Raw genomic sequence first — 17317 nt, 5'->3', positions numbered from 1 at the left:
AGTTTCTGTGTCCCTCTGTGCATCCCAGTCATGGCTTTCTCCACTTACCTTTACAGCCTGTGGGTTTGTGAGGTGCCCTACCTGGTCCAGAGGCCCCTTTATCATATACCCTAGGCTGTGGCACACCTCCATGCTGAGGTGTATTATGTTGGCAGATGGGGAAAGCAAACAGACCACTGAGCTGTGTTGGATGGGTGCTGGGGGTGGGGAGGGATCAAGTAGTCCACTAGACTTAATGTCAGCCCTTTCAGACATAGTCTGCTCCAAAAGCCACACACATCAGCTTGGCTTCTCAACTCAGAGGTCAGGACCTTCCCAGCCTGAGCTTGAACTTCTTAGGGAGTTTATGTCTTGCCCAAGCCTAGTCTGCAACTGTTTCTTATGGCCATCTCCAATGCAGTCACCCTGTGGTAATGTGATCCCAGAAACCCTGAAGTGTAGTTGTACTGTAGCTCATCTTAAAACAGTCCCTTTCCAAAATTGCTCCTGATTAAACACTCAAATATGATGGGTGCTACACTGGATTTCTTCTCCAACTCTACCCTCCCATGTGGAAGGAATCACTTGCAGAGTAAAAACCCCACGCTGTTTTTGCAGTTTTTAATAACCACAAGCTTTTCTGGGAACTATTGGTGCCATCCCGGTCTGCTTCTCTGTGGAGCTGCTGACCCTTTCCTGACTTTACCTTATGTTAGCAGAGACAGGTTCCCCTTTCGAAGACCTGGGTTTACTGTTCCAACCTGCTTTGTTCTTTTCTCTGTTGTACTCCCTATCTCCAACTTCTCTGTAATTTCTAGTTGCCTTGTCATCTATCTCCCAGTTCACAGAGACCTGCTTTTTTTCTTCAGCAAGTTGTTTTCCAGGTGTCTCAATTTCAGGTTCCAAAGAAACTGTATTCAGCTCTTTGTTTCTAGTTGAGACTGGGTCTTGCCAGGTAGCCCAGGCTAGCCTCCTTGTTTGTTTGTTTGTTTGGGGTGGATTGCTTTGTTTTGTTTTGTTTTTTAGACAGGGTTTCGCTGTGTTGCCCAGGCTGGTCTCAAACTCCTGAGCTCAAGCGATTTCCTGCCTCAGCCTCCCAAGTAGTTGGGACTATAAGAGTATACCACCACACTCAGGTACAAAAACTCTTGAAGTAAATGAAATCTGAACATTTGGGATGCTTTTCCCTTCAAAGTGGAATTGTAAGTTTAAGAAATATATATGATCTTTTGTCATAATTATTGTATTACTAGCATAAATCTGGTAACCACATTGTAAATATATAAATTTCAAAAACTTCATTGTGTTTTATTCATTCCTCTTATTTCCACAGAACTTCATAGCAACTGAAGTACTCAAGTTGATCAGTCTTAAAAAAGAGACAAGCCACAAAACAGATTGGCAGAAAATGATGAAATTTGGAAGAAAGAAAAGAGACCGAGTGGATCATATCCTGGTTAGTGTATACATCCAAACCATTTTTATTTTGACCATATTTTCTAAAATCAGAGTGTAGATTCCAAAAGGGAAAAAGATAATTGACCTTAAGTCTATGAGATTAAAATTTTAAACCTTTACTTCCTATGTTTCTACTTCTCAGTAGAAGTAGAAATTGCTTTGTTTTATATCTGGTAAATGAGTATTTAACTTAATATTTTATGGAAAGTTTGAGAAATCAAAACTTGAGTGGAAACAGTTTAATGTAGTGAACTGAAAAGAGACCAGAATGGATTTTGGAGCCAGACAGCTTGAACTTAAAATTTGTTTTGTTAGTGTATGATATTAGACAGGTTTATCTACTCCTTTTTTTGGTCTTGTTTCTCTATCTGCAAAATCAATATACTTATAATAAATACCGCTGGACATGGTGGCACAAGCCAGTAATACCAGCACTTGGGAGGCTGAGGCAGGAGGATCGCCACAAGTTCGGGGCCAGCCTAGGCTACATAGTGAGTTCAGAGCCAACCTGAACTACAAAGCAAGACCCTGTCTCAAAAAAAATTAAAAATTAAAAATATAATAATAAGAAGTACCTATCTGATAAAATTACTAACAAGGTTAAATGAGTATTTATATATGGTCATGCATTGTTCAAAACATCATAGACTGTACTACACAAACCTAGATGATATAGTCAGTAATAGGGCTTCTTGATAAAAGCAAGAGATGAGGAACAAGGTGTATGAGGCTACTACAGGCATAACATGGCATATTATTTTACAGCCATCCCTTTTTTTTAAGAATAGAAGGAAATATATTTTAAATAGTACTTTCAAAATAGTTAATAAACCTTACTGTCATTATTCAGCATTATGTATTGTACATAATTATATGTACTACAATTTTGTACAACTGGGAATGCAGTTTATAAGAAACCATGATCACATGAGTAATGGGGTTGTGCTATGACTTTGCAGAGGGTCATAATGCCACTAATTGGTAGGAATTTTCAACTCCATTATAGTCTTATGTGACCACCATGGTATATATTGTCTGTTGTTGATTAATCATTATGCAGAGTATGACTATATGTGTAAAACACTTAGAACAGTTCAGAGCAGTTCCCCATATCTAACTGAATAAATATTTGTTGTTACCACATCATCATTATTATTGAGAACTTTAGCAGGATAGGACCTACTCGGTTTTTCAGTATATTTCTCTAACATTAGAAAATGTTGGCCCAGGGATTTAGCTCAGTGGCACCACGCCTGCCTCACAAGTGAAAGGTCCTGAGTTCGAGCTCCAATACCAAAAAAAAAGAAAGGAAGAAAGAAGAAAATGTTTATTAAGAAAAGAAAAGGGCCAGGGATTTAGCTCAGTGGTGCCACCGCCTGCCTTGCAAGCACAAGGTCCTGAGTTGGATCCCCAGTACCAAAAAAAAGAAAAGAAAAGAAAAAATTGTTATTCTTTCTTCCCTAAACAAAAGAACATTAAAAGAAAATTTAGATGTTACTTTTCAGGTTTACCTCTTTGTAATTCTTAAATTTATCAGCTTTCCCCATGTGTGTAATTCTCTAGAATTTCATTTACTCAGTAATAAGTATACTAAATCACATTTGTTTGACATTTATTATTTCTCATATCTTTTGACCCTCACAATAATTATATGAAGTAAGAAGGACATATTATTCTTTATTTTACAAATGAGAAATTTAGATTGAGCACTGTTAAGTGACCTGCCCAACAAATAAGAACCAAGATTTTAACCCATTAATTAATAGGTCTTTCTCAAGAAGGTGAATTTGTTTCATATATCTACAGTGTTTAAAAGTTTATTAATTGCCGTGCATGACATCCTTTACTTCTTAGGGATTAAAGAAAAAAACATGTTAAGAGGCATTTATTTAAATTAATGAAATTGATCATATCCCTTATAAATCATCTCTATATATATTGAGTCAGGAATTATACTAATTAAAGACTCATGTTTAAATGAGAAGCAAAGCAGACATAATCTATGCCTTCTTGGATTTCCACTTTGCTGCCAGAAACTAACCCGTAATATGTAATTTATACAACCATGTAATTATAAATTAAGCAACAAAAGTATAATAGGAAACTGTTATAAAAGTATAAACCAGAGGAAACTGGACTGGGACAGGCTTTCCTGAGATCAAAGTAACATTTGGTTTCATATCTTAAAGATGAATGAGGATTAACTAAGCTCTCTGATAGAACAATTCAGGAAGCATAAACTATACATGTACAAAGAATCTAAAATGAGAAGATGTATAGGTTTGACCTTAAATGTCAGTGAGGGAGGAGATGGCATAAGATAAACTGAAAAAGGTAACTTCTGTATTGTGCATTGCTTTTTAAACAATGTAAAGATTTTGGATTTTATCTTTAAAAGCAAGGAGTTTAAACACAAGAAAGTAGATTCATAGTTTTAAAAAATCATGGAGGATCCCAGCCATGAGGGAGGCTGAGGCAGGTAGACTTCAAGTTCAGGTCTCACCAGGGCAATTTAGCAAGACCCTGTCTCAAAACAGATGGATGGGTAGGTAGAGGGAGGGAGCCAGTCTTACTTTTTTTGTTGCTGAGACAAAATACCCTACACCTACAAGTTAAGGAAGAAAAGATTTATTTAACTCACAGTTTGTAGAGGTTTCAGTCCATAGTCAGCTAGCTCCAAGGCAGGGTGGCATGGCAGAGGGGCATCACAGGAGAAACACTTTATGGTATCCCAGGCAGAAGGCAGTGAAGAAGCAAGCCACAGCCTGCCTTTCCCTTTTATTGCATCCAGGCTACCAGTTTTGAGTGGTGCCACCCAGAACTATGCTAATTCCAATCAGTGGACTAATTTGGTACCCATACACCCTTAATCCCAGTATCGCATACCCTAGATCCAGCCATCTCCAAAAAGCCCCACCTATGAGTGCATGAAGCTTTAGGGGGACAGCTAGATACAAGTATAACATTCTACCCCTGGTCTCCAAAAGACTCATACACATCCCTTTATGGAACAGGTATATAGTCCATCTTTAAGAGTTGCCAAAGACTTAACAGTTTCAACATTGCTGAAAAGTCCAAGTCCAAAGTCTCTTCTGAGATTTAAAGCAAACTGCAGCCCTTAGCTGCAAGCCCTTGCATGCATGAAAAAAAAAGTTAAACACTTCTAACATTCAGTGCCACAAGATAAACATTGCCATTCCAAAAGGTACAAATAGGGAGATAAAAAGAAATGAGACCAAAGAAGGTCTAAAATCCAGCAGGGCAAACATTAACTCCTGTAGTTCCATGTCAAGTATCCAGGGCAATCTGTGGCAAGATGTGAACTCCAAATGGCTTGGGTGGTTCCACCCCTATGGCACTACCAGTGATTGTAGTGCTCGTGGCTTCTCTCTTGGGCCAGCTTTGCTCACTTCTTAGGACTTTCCTCAGATGATCCACATTCCTGGCTTCTCCAACCTTCTGGATTCTTCTCTGCACCTTTGACTTCACACCCACAGCCTCACACACTGCCCTCTCAGGAGCATACTACTTGGACCCCCAGGCCACCTTCTGAAATCTGGGTGGAAGCCTTCCTGACACCACAACTCTTCCATTATGCATGCACCTAAAACCAGTACCATGTGGATGACACCAAAGTCTGCCACCAGCTGGAGCAGTAGCCAGGCTTCCTTCTCTCTTGACTATAGAGGTCAAGTACCTGGATTGCTGAGCACTATGAACCAAATCCTGAGAAACAACTTCCCCTAAGCCACCACTTTTCTGGGACATGGTGCTCTGTGGTTCTCTTCTCAGTGCAAAGTCTTTCACCTTTGTAACTTTGAGGCTGCAAAGGATGGAGTCCTGGTTCCTGTGATATCCTCAGGCTGTCTTTTCTTTTGTCCTGTTGCTTCTCAGCAACCAAATTCTCCTCTGCTCCATCTTTGCAATCTGCAACTTTACTAGAGCTTCCTTTCTGGCCAGATTCAAAACATTAGAAATCATTCTGCTGGGTCTTTTGCTCTTGATTCTTAACATAGATCTGGCTAAAAGCTCCCAACAGTAGCCATGTCTCAACATTAGACTGCCTTCAAATTTCTTCCACCATATTAATTCATCTGCCACATTTAATCTTGGTCTCAGGAAAAGTCTCTAGACAAGAGCAAAATACAGACAAACTTTCTGCCAAAACATAACACACATGGTCTGGAATCCAACAATCCAGTCCTTCCCAACAGAAACCTCCTGAGTCTGGTCTTTGCCTATAGCATTTCTTTTTTTTTGGTACCAGGGATCAAACTCAGGACATTGCGCTTGAAAGGCAGGTGCACTGCCACTGAGCTAAATCCCTGGCCCTTGCCTGTAGCATTTCTATCAGCATTCTAGTCTTCTGAGCTCTTACCCGAATCTCCCATCAAGTTCAGCTTACAAAATTCCAGTTTTGCTTCCTCAGCTGGGATCACTAAACCTTTCCAAACTCTTTCCACAGCCAGTTACATGGCTGTACTACATGGCCAGGTAGCAGCACAGCAACAACCCCACTTCTGGTACCAAAATCTCTTTTAGTTACTTTTTTCATTGCTGAGACAAAATACCTGACACCCAAAGTTAAAAGAGGAAAGGTTTATTTCAGCTCACAGTTTGTAGAGGTTTCAGTCCATATTCAGCTGACTTCAAGGCAGGGTGGCATGGCAGAGCGGCATCACAGAGGAGAAACAGTTCATAGTATGCCAAGCAGAAGACAGTGAAGCAGCAAGCAGCAGCAGCCTGTCTTTCCCTTTATCCCATACAGGCTACCAGCCTTTTGGATGGTGCCACCAAGATCTATGCTAATTCTAATCAGTGATCTGATTTGGTACCACACACCCTTAATCCCAGTATCACACAGCTAGATCTAGCCAGCTCTGAAAAGCCCCACCTATGAGGCTTTGGGGGTACATCTAGACTCAAGCCATGATAGGTAGGGTAGGTATGTTGGTGGGTGTGTGGGTGGATGGAGAGAGAGGCGGGGCGGGGAGAGAGTATAACTATAACTCATTGGTATAACACCTCTGGGTTTAATCCCCAGTAACCTCCCCCAACTCATAGAGGAATAAAGACCAGCTAGAAGGATATTATAGGTGAAAGATGGCTGTTTTGATATGTGAAAGCAAAATGTCTTACATAAGTTTCTTTTGAGCATATGTGAAAGTAAATGAGGAAACTAGGATAAGTAGTATACAAATTCAGAATAAATTAGAGAGCAAAGACTTAATACATGAGACTTCCAACTAGTTAAAGACTGCTACTTCACATGGTTACAAAAATGTCATTCTTAATAGTGGAAGGATTAAATATATTGGAGGAAGGGCAGCAATTTGGAGCCATCTCAGTCCTGAATTGTTAATATAAAATAACAAGTAATGTATCTGAGAAGTGACTGATAAGCAAAATGATCTGTGGCTCTTTATTAATTGTACCAAAAAGCAAGGTATTGTACCCTGATATCAGAGGCTTCCAGCAAATACCAAATAGAATCAGTTTAGTAAGCAGAGACCCAACAGTCATCAGAAAATTCTCAAATGTTAAGCAAAATATTTCATTTGCAAGTGTAAGATTATTACAGTTTGAGGTGATGTCTGTGGGTAATAAGAGATTTAGCATTTGGCGGGTTGTAAAATATTTCTCAGCTTCTTACAGGAGACCTGACTATGTATGTAACATTTCATATGAGCTTACTCTTTTTAATGTCTAATGAAATGATAATATTAACTTCTTAAGCTAATTATTAACAAGAAATGCTAAACTAGTCTTTCTTACTGTTTGATTTGTCCAACTTAACATTTATAAATTCTGACCTCTTTGCAGTTTAGAGGGAGTGAGATTTTAAACAGCCATTTTTCTTAATACAGAAATAAAAATTTTTCCTGTAGTGCAAAAGAAAAGTCTAAAAATAGGAACTTTAAAATAGTTTTAAAAATATTATAAGATAATTATGCTCATTTTAGAAAGTTTAGAAAATTCCAGTGAAAAGAAAATGATCATGAAAAATCTCACCACCTGAATAACTTAGTATTGATGTACATAAATTTTGGCTTTTACAGAGAGAATTTTTTAAAAGATTCTTTTTTTCAAATATGATTGTTTTTACTTCATAAAATATGGAAATATTTTCTTGATATTAAGTGTTCTTTTATATTATTTTTAAAAAGCTTCAATCTACTTTATTTTGGTGGAAATACAATAATCCATCATGTAGAGGTGTTATAATTTATTTAACTAGTCAATAATGTTTTTACTCTTTTTGAGCAACACTGTTATAACAAAATCTTGCAGTATATCTTTGCATGTATTTTCAGTAGTTTCCTTAAGGTAAAATCTTAAAAGTAGAATTGCTGTTAAGATACGTGCAGACTATTAGGATGTTTGTGTGTGTTGCCCAATTGTTTTCCAGAAAGATTATAGTAATTATATATACTCAATAGCACTGTATATGAGTTATTCTTACCTTTAACAGTACTAGCTCTTACAAATATTTTAATCTTTTAAAAATGAGCTTATTTTGCAATATAACTTTTATTCCTTTTCTAACCCATTACTGGCTATTTTTCTAAATCTTTTTTTTTTTTTTTTTTGGTACCGGGGATCGAACTCAGGACCTTGCACTTGCAAGGCAGGCACTGGAACCACTGAGCTAAATCCCTGGCCCTTTTTCTAAATCTTTTACACATTTAATTATGAAATATTTTTAAAGTATGAAAAAACAATAGAAACCATTGTTTTTATGTTTCTCTCCATTCAGAGTTCAGTTGCCATCTTCTTAAAGTAGATACTTTAGTATTCCATTACCTTCTGGTCTTTACTATAAACTCATTAATCTTTGTCTGTGTCTTAGTTTTCACATTGCAGAGGCAAAATACCCAACACCTAAAATTAAAGGAGGAAAGGTTTATTTTGGCTCATAGTAGACCTTAGAGGTTTCAATCCATAATCATCTGGCTCCAAGGCAGGGTAGCATGGCAGAGGGCCATTACAGAGAAGAAACAACAGTTCATGGCATGGAAGATGGAAGGCAGGAGGCAACAAAAGCAGCAAGCAGCAAGCAACAGCTGCAGTCCCTTATATTCTATCCAGGCTACTCATCCTTAGGCAGGGCTTTCCCATTATCTACACCCAGAACTATACCAACAGTCAGTGGATTAATTTAGTAATCACACACCCTTGATCCTAGCATCACACTTAAGCCCAGGATCACACACTCTAGATCCAGCCACCTCTGAAAAGCCCCACCTATAACTGCCTGAGGCTTTGGGGAACATCTAGACACAAGCCATAACAGTCTAAAAATGTCTCTATTTCAACTCTTCTTTTTTGAAAGATATTTCAGATTAGCTGAATATACAATTCTGAGTTGAATATTTCTTTTTCTTGAACAATTGGACATATTTCATTGTAATCGGACCTCTCTTGTTCTCCAGAAATCAGTCTTTACTGTTTGATTTTTATTTAAGATTGTGTGTGTTTTGAATTTCTCTGGATGCATTTAGATATGGATTTATTTTATTTATCCTGCTTTACACTCATTAGCTTATTGAATCTCCAAATCATGTCTTTACTCAATTCTGGGAAATTTTCAGCTATTGCTTCTTAGATTATTGCCTCTCCTAATTTTTCCAATTCCCTGTGGCACTTCTTTAGACATATTATTGGCCTTATTCTCCAATGACTCCTAATTTTTCCCTGAAGTAGTTGCAACACCTGCCACTCTTTTAAATCCCTGTTTTTTCTGGTACTTAGGATTCCCCCGCCTCTTTTCAAATTTCCTTTTGCATTACAAATATTTGTGTTATATTTCATCTAGTAAGTCTACACATTTATATGAGACCTTTTTCTTATTCTACGTTTTGCTGGAACTAACAGCCTTGACAGCTAATTCCCTTATGCACATTATTTTTTAATGTGCTCCAAGAGTTTTTCAAATTTTATTCATAAGCAATATTTGGATATTGTAGTTCAGAAGACTGAGAGAAGTTTAAATGTTAAACTTGAGATGTCTAATAGACATCCAAAAGGGTTTATTGAATAGGCAGTTGGATATATGAGACAGAAGATCTGAGGCTGGAGATACAAATGTGGGAATGTAGAAAATAGATTGTAGGAAAGGCCATGAGACCAAGAAATTGTATAAAAAGTGCATTTCAAGGAGGCCCGTGCATTGACTCATGGAGTACTCCAGTGTTCTAAGAGCTAAGTAGGTGAGGAAGGACCAACAAAGGAAGCCGAGGAGCAGCAGCCAGTGAGAAGAAAACCAGGTGAATGTATTTCAAGGAGAAGGTGTGGTTCAACTGTGTCAGGTGTTTCTGGTGCTTTAAGGAAGGTAGGAAGTGAGATGTTACCATTGAGTTTTTACCAGGGTGATTATTGATCTTAAGTAGTTTTTGTGGCATAAATGAAATGTAAGTTTGTCTGGAACAGGTTCTATGAGAAAATGAAAGACATATTAGAGAATGCAAAACTGGACACTTCAAAGGAATTTTGTAGAGAAAAAAATGGAGGAGGCAGTAGTGAAAAGAGTTCTTTTAGCTTGAGAGAAGTATGTTATTTGTATGCTAATGAAAGATTTAATAAAGAAAATGTGATAATACTGGGAAAGAAGGAGTGCAATATCCTTGAGTAGCTGGGTGTGGTGGTACATGCCTTTAATCTCACAACTCTAGGAGCCTGAGGCAGGAGGATCACAAATTTGAGCCCAGCCTGGGCAACTTAGCCTAGTGAGACCCTGTCTCAAAGTGAAAAATAAAAGGGCTGGGAATATAGCTCAGTAGCTACATTCCAGTACTGGATTCAATCTCCAGTACCACCACCACCACTGCCAAAACAAAAACAAGTTTCTTTACTGGTGGACTTCTCTTTAATAAACTGTGCACACTGTAAATTTCCCAGTATTCCAAGGAGCATAAATTAGAGAACAGAGGAATGGTGTTTACATAATCTTCAAACAACCTTCCTCAAAGAGAAAAAATGTGGCAGTCGACTGTCTTGAAGTGTATGTGTCATTCCAGTCAAGAATATATGTTGGGAGGGCTGGGGATTTAGCTCAGTGGTGCCCCGCCTACTTTGCAAGCCCAAGGTCCTGAGTTCAATCCCCAGTACCAAAAAAAAAAAAGGATGTATGTTGGGCAGTGCTGTCCCTACCTCCCATACTTCAGATGACATGGTCTTTTTCTCCCAAGAGTCTTCAGGCACCAGAATAATAGTTTTCTATTTTGCTTTTTTCAAAATGAAACCGATCAGGACAATACAATAGGACAAGCCAAGAGCTTATTGTCACTTGGCTTGTGTGTGTGTGTGTGTGTGTGTGTGTGTGCGTGTGTGTGTGTGCGTGCGTGCCAAGGTAGACTTTTGGTTAGACACCTGTCACTGCAGTTAACTTTGCTGAATTTGTGACTAGATAAGGGTTCATCAACTATTTTATCTACCTGGCCTCCATCCTACTCACAGTGTCATTATGTATAAGAAGTTTTAGCATGTTTCTTTTTGTAATAGTCATTTTTAAATGTCTTGAGTACTTAGTTCTAATTTGATTAGTATTCATTTACCTAAGAATCTCAAAATCCTAAAATGCAAAAAGAGCAAGTATTGCATAACAGTGACTTTTAAAAGGAACTTAGGTAGTATTACATTTTTTCAAATATCCTAATGAGTATTAAATGTTATTCATTTATTTGTAATACTCCAGAATCATATCCAATATTGTCTTTGTACATATGCACTTTATAATTGTAAATCTATATATCTATGTTTTGTGTTCTTTTCTTTCCCTTAAATTCCTGCACATGTTCCCTTCTGTTAACATAGACAACAAACTTACAATCCTTAATATCTATAAAATACTGAAATACTGTCAAATTGAAATATAGTTTTGAAGCCATTTTTATTACATTTGACAGGTGAGTTTTTTCAAACTTTTGGAAGGGATGTTGGTATCATATAAATTACTTTTTTTCCTCTAGCTTATTTCCTTAGACTGTATGTGGGACTACAAAGTCATCAAATATAATATATATCCTAACTTCTGTGTGACAGGGACTTTTTAACCTTGCTGTCTTCCAAATATTAGGTACAGGAGCTCCACGAGGAGGAGGCACAGTGGGTGAACTATGATGAGGACGAGTTGTGTGTGAAGATGCAGTTGGCTGATGGGATCTTTGAGACCTTGATCAAAGATACTATTGATGTTCTGAATCAGATCAGTGAAAAACAGGGGAGAATGCTACTTGTGTGACATCTTGCAAATAAATTGAACACTGAGTGTTAATATGAGTCCTGGACCTTTCTGCCTCCTGATGTACACCCCATCTCCATCATAGCAAGAGTGCTTCCGGACCTTGTACCCATTCTTATGGACTGCTGATTTGGAGTTCATGGGACAATGCCGTATATCTGATATTACAGCCTTTGCCTTTAGAGACTGTCCATTGGATTACTTGGTTATTTCAGTGGGCAGGGTTATACTCCTGATGTTGAGTCACAATATTCTACATCTCTTGTTAGCACCCCTTCTAGGTCTCAGATGAGGGTTCAGAACAACAGACTTAACCTCTGAGCTTAGACTAGGGTATCACTTCCTTGAGTGTGAAGTCAAGCAAGAGAGAGGTATATATAGATAAATTTATCGTACAGTTTTTGAAATATACTCCTGGTCTATACCATGAAAGTCAAAAATGAACATTATGATCTTTTAGACAGTATTAAACCTTGAATCACTTCTAAAATACACAAGTTTAATGCCTATTTCACATTCTGGAGTTGATTTCATTTCTTTTTGAAGACCATTTTCTTCCATTATTGCAATTGAGCAGCATCAATCAGACTGTCAAATTAACAGAAATAAATGATAGTCTTGCTTTCTGAGTACCACCTAAAGAACTGTAATCCTTTAGATTATGTTTAGTTTTCCTGTCTGGGCATGAGAACAAAAAAAATGTCCCCACTGAAGACTGGGCTTAAAGGACTGCTGCAGGGCTGATTCCTTTACCCCTTATTTTACCCCTGAACTTCTCTTCATCCTGAACCTCTACGATCTGTTCCCAGAATCACAGATACTCAGGACCATCTCAGGCATCCAGGCATGGCAAACGTGGAAATAATTCATTTTGGCCTTCAAACTTTCAACTCCCTTCTATCCCCAAGAAGTCAGAGACTCTGTTACTTGAATGATTTAGGAAATGAGTGTGTGCACCAAAGACAAAAAGATATTGTCTATAGTTTGTGTGCTTGTTTTACTCTATGGAACATTTTTTAATTTATTTTAAGATAAATTATTAAGTTGGAAATGTGTGTCCCTATTCAGAAGTGAAAGATTCTTATAATAGTCAAACCTCCATCTTGAAGCTTCTATGGTTCATAGTTTTGCACAGGAAACCTATGGTTTAACAAACCCATACACATATTGAAGAAGTCAGTTAAATTCACTGAAAAGATGAGCTTTTCCAAGATCACTTGCAATAGCAGAAATGGGAGAAAATGATTTAAAGACACTGTAAAATTTAATTCTGCCTCTCTTGCAGCATTGCTTCTTACAACTATTACCTGTATCTGAAATAGACTATAGACTCCAGCTGCTACATTAGAGCACACAAGATGCTCTCCAAGGACCTCAGTACCTGCCTTCCTGACTGGTTTCTCTTAATCAGTCCTATCCCTCTTCATGTAATCCAGAAGAATGTGGATAATCTTAGGCGTGAATGTAAATGCCTTAATCTTGAAGGTCCAGATTAGAAGCATGATATAAGACATCCACTGGATTCATAGTTACAAATATGCTGGAATGTTATAACTTCAAAATATGTTAGAAAACCCCAAAGATGGTATAATCTAAGTGTGCACGTTTATTTCTGCATCTTTCCTCCAAACTTGCCTTTGCATCTTAAATGTTTCACTATGCACACTTCCATTCTTCTATTTTATCCTGTCATTATAAAAAACTGAAGTAATCATTGGAATATTTGTATTTTGCACAATGACTGGTGTGATAGCTCTTGACAAATGTGGAAAGCACTGAAATGTGACTGAGTCTTGGGAAATGCTATTTTGATGTATTTCCAGCATTTCTTCTGGGCCTTTCATGTTGAGCTGAGTCTTGTAGCCATAATGAGCAAATTGACTAAAAGAAGCAAAGGTTTCTTGGGGTTATTACCCAGCAGTGTGGAAATATTATTTTCATGTGGCCAAGGAAAAGCAAAGACTTATCTTTTTGGTTTATGTTATCTGGAAGACAGAAAAACATCTTGTCTACATCTTTTGGCTGTTGATAGGGTCACATTGTCCTTATGATACTGAAACTTTACAGCTGCTGTAAATTTTTTATAAATGAATATCAAAATATTATAATAGGAATATAGGTGGTTTTTCTACATCTTCATTATCTGAACCTAAAACTAATTTTTAATAAGAAAGTTTATCTTTACTCTTTATGACATCGTGATTCCAGAAAAGGAAAATAATGCTGATATAAGTCCATGGAATCAGCAATCTGGACCTAGAGTTCCTTGGTAAAAACTGCTGCCAAGAATGTGGCAGTAGGCATCCTAACCTACTCAGCTGTCTTTGCTATCCAAGATCCTGGATTCCAGATGAGAGACAGTAAAAGACCAGTCATTCTTTGACAGAAATATCATCCATAGTTTGTAGCAAAAAACAAAACAAACAAAAGCCACAAAGAATCTATAGTAACAGATTTCTTATTTTAATTATGGGGATCTAATTAAAATAGATTTGTTATTAGGATTAGGAATAAATAGGATACCCAACACTTTTCCATACTGGGATCTTTTTAATCAAACTCTGCCTCTTAACCAAGAACGTATACATTCCCTCTTTCTAATCTTTACTCCTTCCTACTCCCCATCCTCTTTCAGTCTGTCTTCATAATTCTTTAAGAAAAAGATCTTTGCATCAGCAGTAATACCTTTTAGAATAGCACTGTCAGAATTTAGTAGTAAACCAACATACAGGCTTCAGATTTAATTCTGAGTCCCAAACAATTTGTGCTATCCAGGGCAGTTAACTCTGGGTTAAATAAGTACAGGGTATAGATTCCCTCTTCAGGTCTAAACAAGAATTTTTACTCTAGGGAAAAGTGGGAAGAGCTCAAAAGTAGTTAATAAGGAAGGTAATTTGGTTTTCTTTTATCTAAAAGAAAAGAAAATTCCTTCTGTGACTACAAGTCTCTGAGAAATTATCTTTCAAAAGAGATTTCATTGCTCATAAGAGTGTTGTGGCCTATTGATAAAAACAATTTTGTTCACTTTCTTGTCTTGAAAAAAAGTGGCCTTAGCTTTTTGCAATACTTGAATAAAATGTGTTCTCGAAAAAGAATTTCTGTAGCACAGCATTAGAGACTCATAACTTTTCTGCAAGAAATTCAGACTTACATCTTCCTTTTACTACCTTAAGAATACTAGTGAATAAACTAACTCAAAGAGCAAGTGATAGAAACTACAATGATGTTTAATGCAAATTGTAGGAATTTACATGTTTACAAATCATCTTAAACTGGTTGTGCAGCAATTCAATAAATTATCTTTATATTATAAAAATGTGAAGAAAATGTAAACTGATATAAAGGAGGTACTGTCATTTTAATTAACCTTGTTTAATAGCTTTTCCTTCTGGACTTTGCAAAGCCTTCTTGGTAAACACATTGCAAAGCATTCTCTGGGAGGCTTAGCCTCCTTGTGTGTACTGTATTGTGCAGACATGAAAAATAAACCCGTTTACTGTGTATGTGTAAATAGCCTCGTCACCAGGCCATCTTCAGCCAATAGTCACATCCAGTGCAACTCTGCACAGAAGACTTAAGGGTGTGGTTTGTAAGTATGATCTGTAAAATAACTGGGATAAGTTCCCATGTAAACCTGTGTAAATAGATTTGTTAACTAAAATGTACTTTAAGAAAGATAAATCTGTAAATAAAAACTGATTTATAAATTAATTTTGTGTCGAATGGTCATTTTTACACTCTTGAGCCAATCAAAAGCAATTCTCATAAGATGCAATTATTTCTGATTTCTTATTTGGTTGAAGGACATTTATCCTTGAGTAGCAGAATAAGATGAGCCATGCATATAATTGCTATTTACCCTTCGTACAAGTGCTGTCAACACAAACCTTAGCAGTCTGGGCTTTGAAAGGTCATGGTCCACTCCATAGATAGTTGTGGAGCACTCCCCTCATATTAACTTTGTGCTGAGTGCTAGGTAGATAGCAAAGGTGACACACATAGTCCATGAACTTATGCCACTTAAAGTCTAATCAAAGAGAGACCAAAAAATAATTCAGGCATGCCTAGCATGCTCCAGACCTCATGCTTTGAGACCTTGGGTTTCATTCCCCGAGGCAACAAAAAAAGGGGTGAGGGAGAAAGAAAAGAAAAGGAAAGAATCTGAAAAATAGTGTATGGCAGATTGTAGCAAGTGCTGCAAAGAAAGCATACACAGGATTAGAGAATATTGTTAAGAGTAGGGTTGAGTCAGGATAAAGTTCCTGATAAATTTTAACTTTGTTTTGCTTGCAGTTTTTTGAGATGGGTGTCTCTGTTGAGCAGGCCAGTGTCAAACTCCTGTGTTCATTCCATCCTGCTTCAGTCTCCTGAGTAGCTGCAACTACAGGTATGCAACACTCTTACAACCATGTTTTGAACATTTATGGTCTCCTGCTAATTCATGGCAAATGGCCATTTCTCCCAAATGACTTGAATTTTGTTCACTCTTGCAAAATGACACATGAAAAAGTCACACAAATAAGGGGATCTCAGAGAGCAGCCAACTGATGACTAGATGAGTAGAGTATTTTTTTTCTAGAAAAAAAATTGTGGAGAATGAAGCTGGATGTGTAGAAGAACAAATTTCAAGGACAGAAATGTATGGCACTCAGGATAATACATCATCCATGGTCCAGCAAGTTAGAAGTAATCATTAACTCACCTAAATTCTAGTTGTTTCCTGATGACCATATCTGCTACACTTTTAATGCTTTACTCAGCCATGAGCATTAAGGAAATTTTCAGAAAATCATGACCAAATTGCAGTACATTCTAAAAAATTCTTTAATTCATAAAAGTTATTTGTGTGCCTGCTATGTGCCAGATACTGTAGGTGCTCCTTAGTAATGACTGAATCTTGAAAAAAGACAAAATACCTGTAACTGCATCTAAATACAAGAAAATGGTAGATGAGAAGATGGCAGTTGTCAAAAATGGTGAGACTGACATTGATGAGAATTACAGTGACCTACCAAAGTTAATGCAAAGGAGAAACAATCTACAAAATCCCAGAATGTAGAGGTACTGGCTGCACCAAAAGCAAAGTGCAAAGCATAGAGATTATTTTCACATCTGGGTGGCCAGGCTGCATGGCCAAACTCAACAAGCAGACAAGTCCTTCCTAGGGAAGAGATCAGTACATGCTTCAGTCACCCAGAACGGATAACACACAATGTTTACTTATACCCAAAAGAGGGAAAATGCACTAGATCCAGCCCCTTGCAAAACCTTGGTCCCCTGTGCCTAGCAGATGCACTCTTCAGTGTGAGCAGCATGATTGCAAGTGCCCCACTCATGGTAGGGGAAGGACCTTCCCTCTACCATGGAATCAGAAAGCAAGCCAGGGGCCATGCTGAGAGCCTCTGACACTGGAGCTTAAGCAGAATGAAGAGTACCCTGAGTCTTAAACAAGGAAAACTATTCTCTCACAAGGAAATAAGCCCAGCACAGGGTAAAGAGTGTTCTAGGCCCAAAGCTTGGTCTTGTGTCCCCATGCAGGAGCAGGAAGCTGCACATAACTGCTTTTCCCAACAGTCCTCCCCCAGCTGAAATAGAGCGTAACAAATCCAGGAAGACAAATGTGGAGGTAGAGCCCAGTAT

The 17317-nt window shown here is 37.6% G+C and overlaps 2 protein-coding genes across 11 annotated transcripts in view; one reads left to right on the top strand and one right to left on the bottom strand.

The window, feature by feature from the left end:
- LOC147823126 (uncharacterized) overlaps nucleotides 1-4517 on the bottom strand; it is a 156749-nt gene extending 152232 nt beyond the window's left edge. For 2 of the 3 annotated variants that reach the window (XR_015444568.1, XM_087194410.1), the window contains exon 1: nucleotides 4079-4517. The gene's annotated coding sequence lies outside the window, so the exon portion shown is untranslated. The remainder of the gene's footprint in view (nucleotides 1-4078) is intronic. The other variant, XR_015444569.1, reaches the window with a different exon arrangement.
- Cep350 (centrosomal protein 350) overlaps nucleotides 1-15388 on the top strand; it is a 171732-nt gene extending 156344 nt beyond the window's left edge. For all 8 annotated transcript variants that reach the window (XM_087194408.1, XM_087194406.1, XM_087194407.1 and 5 more), the window contains 2 exons: nucleotides 1313-1435; nucleotides 11513-15388. In XM_087194408.1, coding sequence (XP_087050534.1) covers nucleotides 1313-1435; nucleotides 11513-11677 — 288 coding nt within the window. In that variant the 3' untranslated portion in view covers nucleotides 11678-15388. The remainder of the gene's footprint in view (nucleotides 1-1312; nucleotides 1436-11512) is intronic.
- The last annotated feature ends 1929 nt before the right edge of the window (nucleotides 15389-17317 follow it).

This window comes from Heterocephalus glaber, unplaced genomic scaffold (assembly GCF_053883595.1).
Source record: "Heterocephalus glaber isolate CG9 unplaced genomic scaffold, H.glaber_assembly_v1.0 deba00001600, whole genome shotgun sequence".
Lineage (NCBI taxonomy): Eukaryota > Metazoa > Chordata > Mammalia > Rodentia > Bathyergidae > Heterocephalus > Heterocephalus glaber.
The sequence above is the reverse complement of the archived record's forward strand: the minus strand, read 5'-3'. Positions and strand labels throughout refer to the sequence as shown.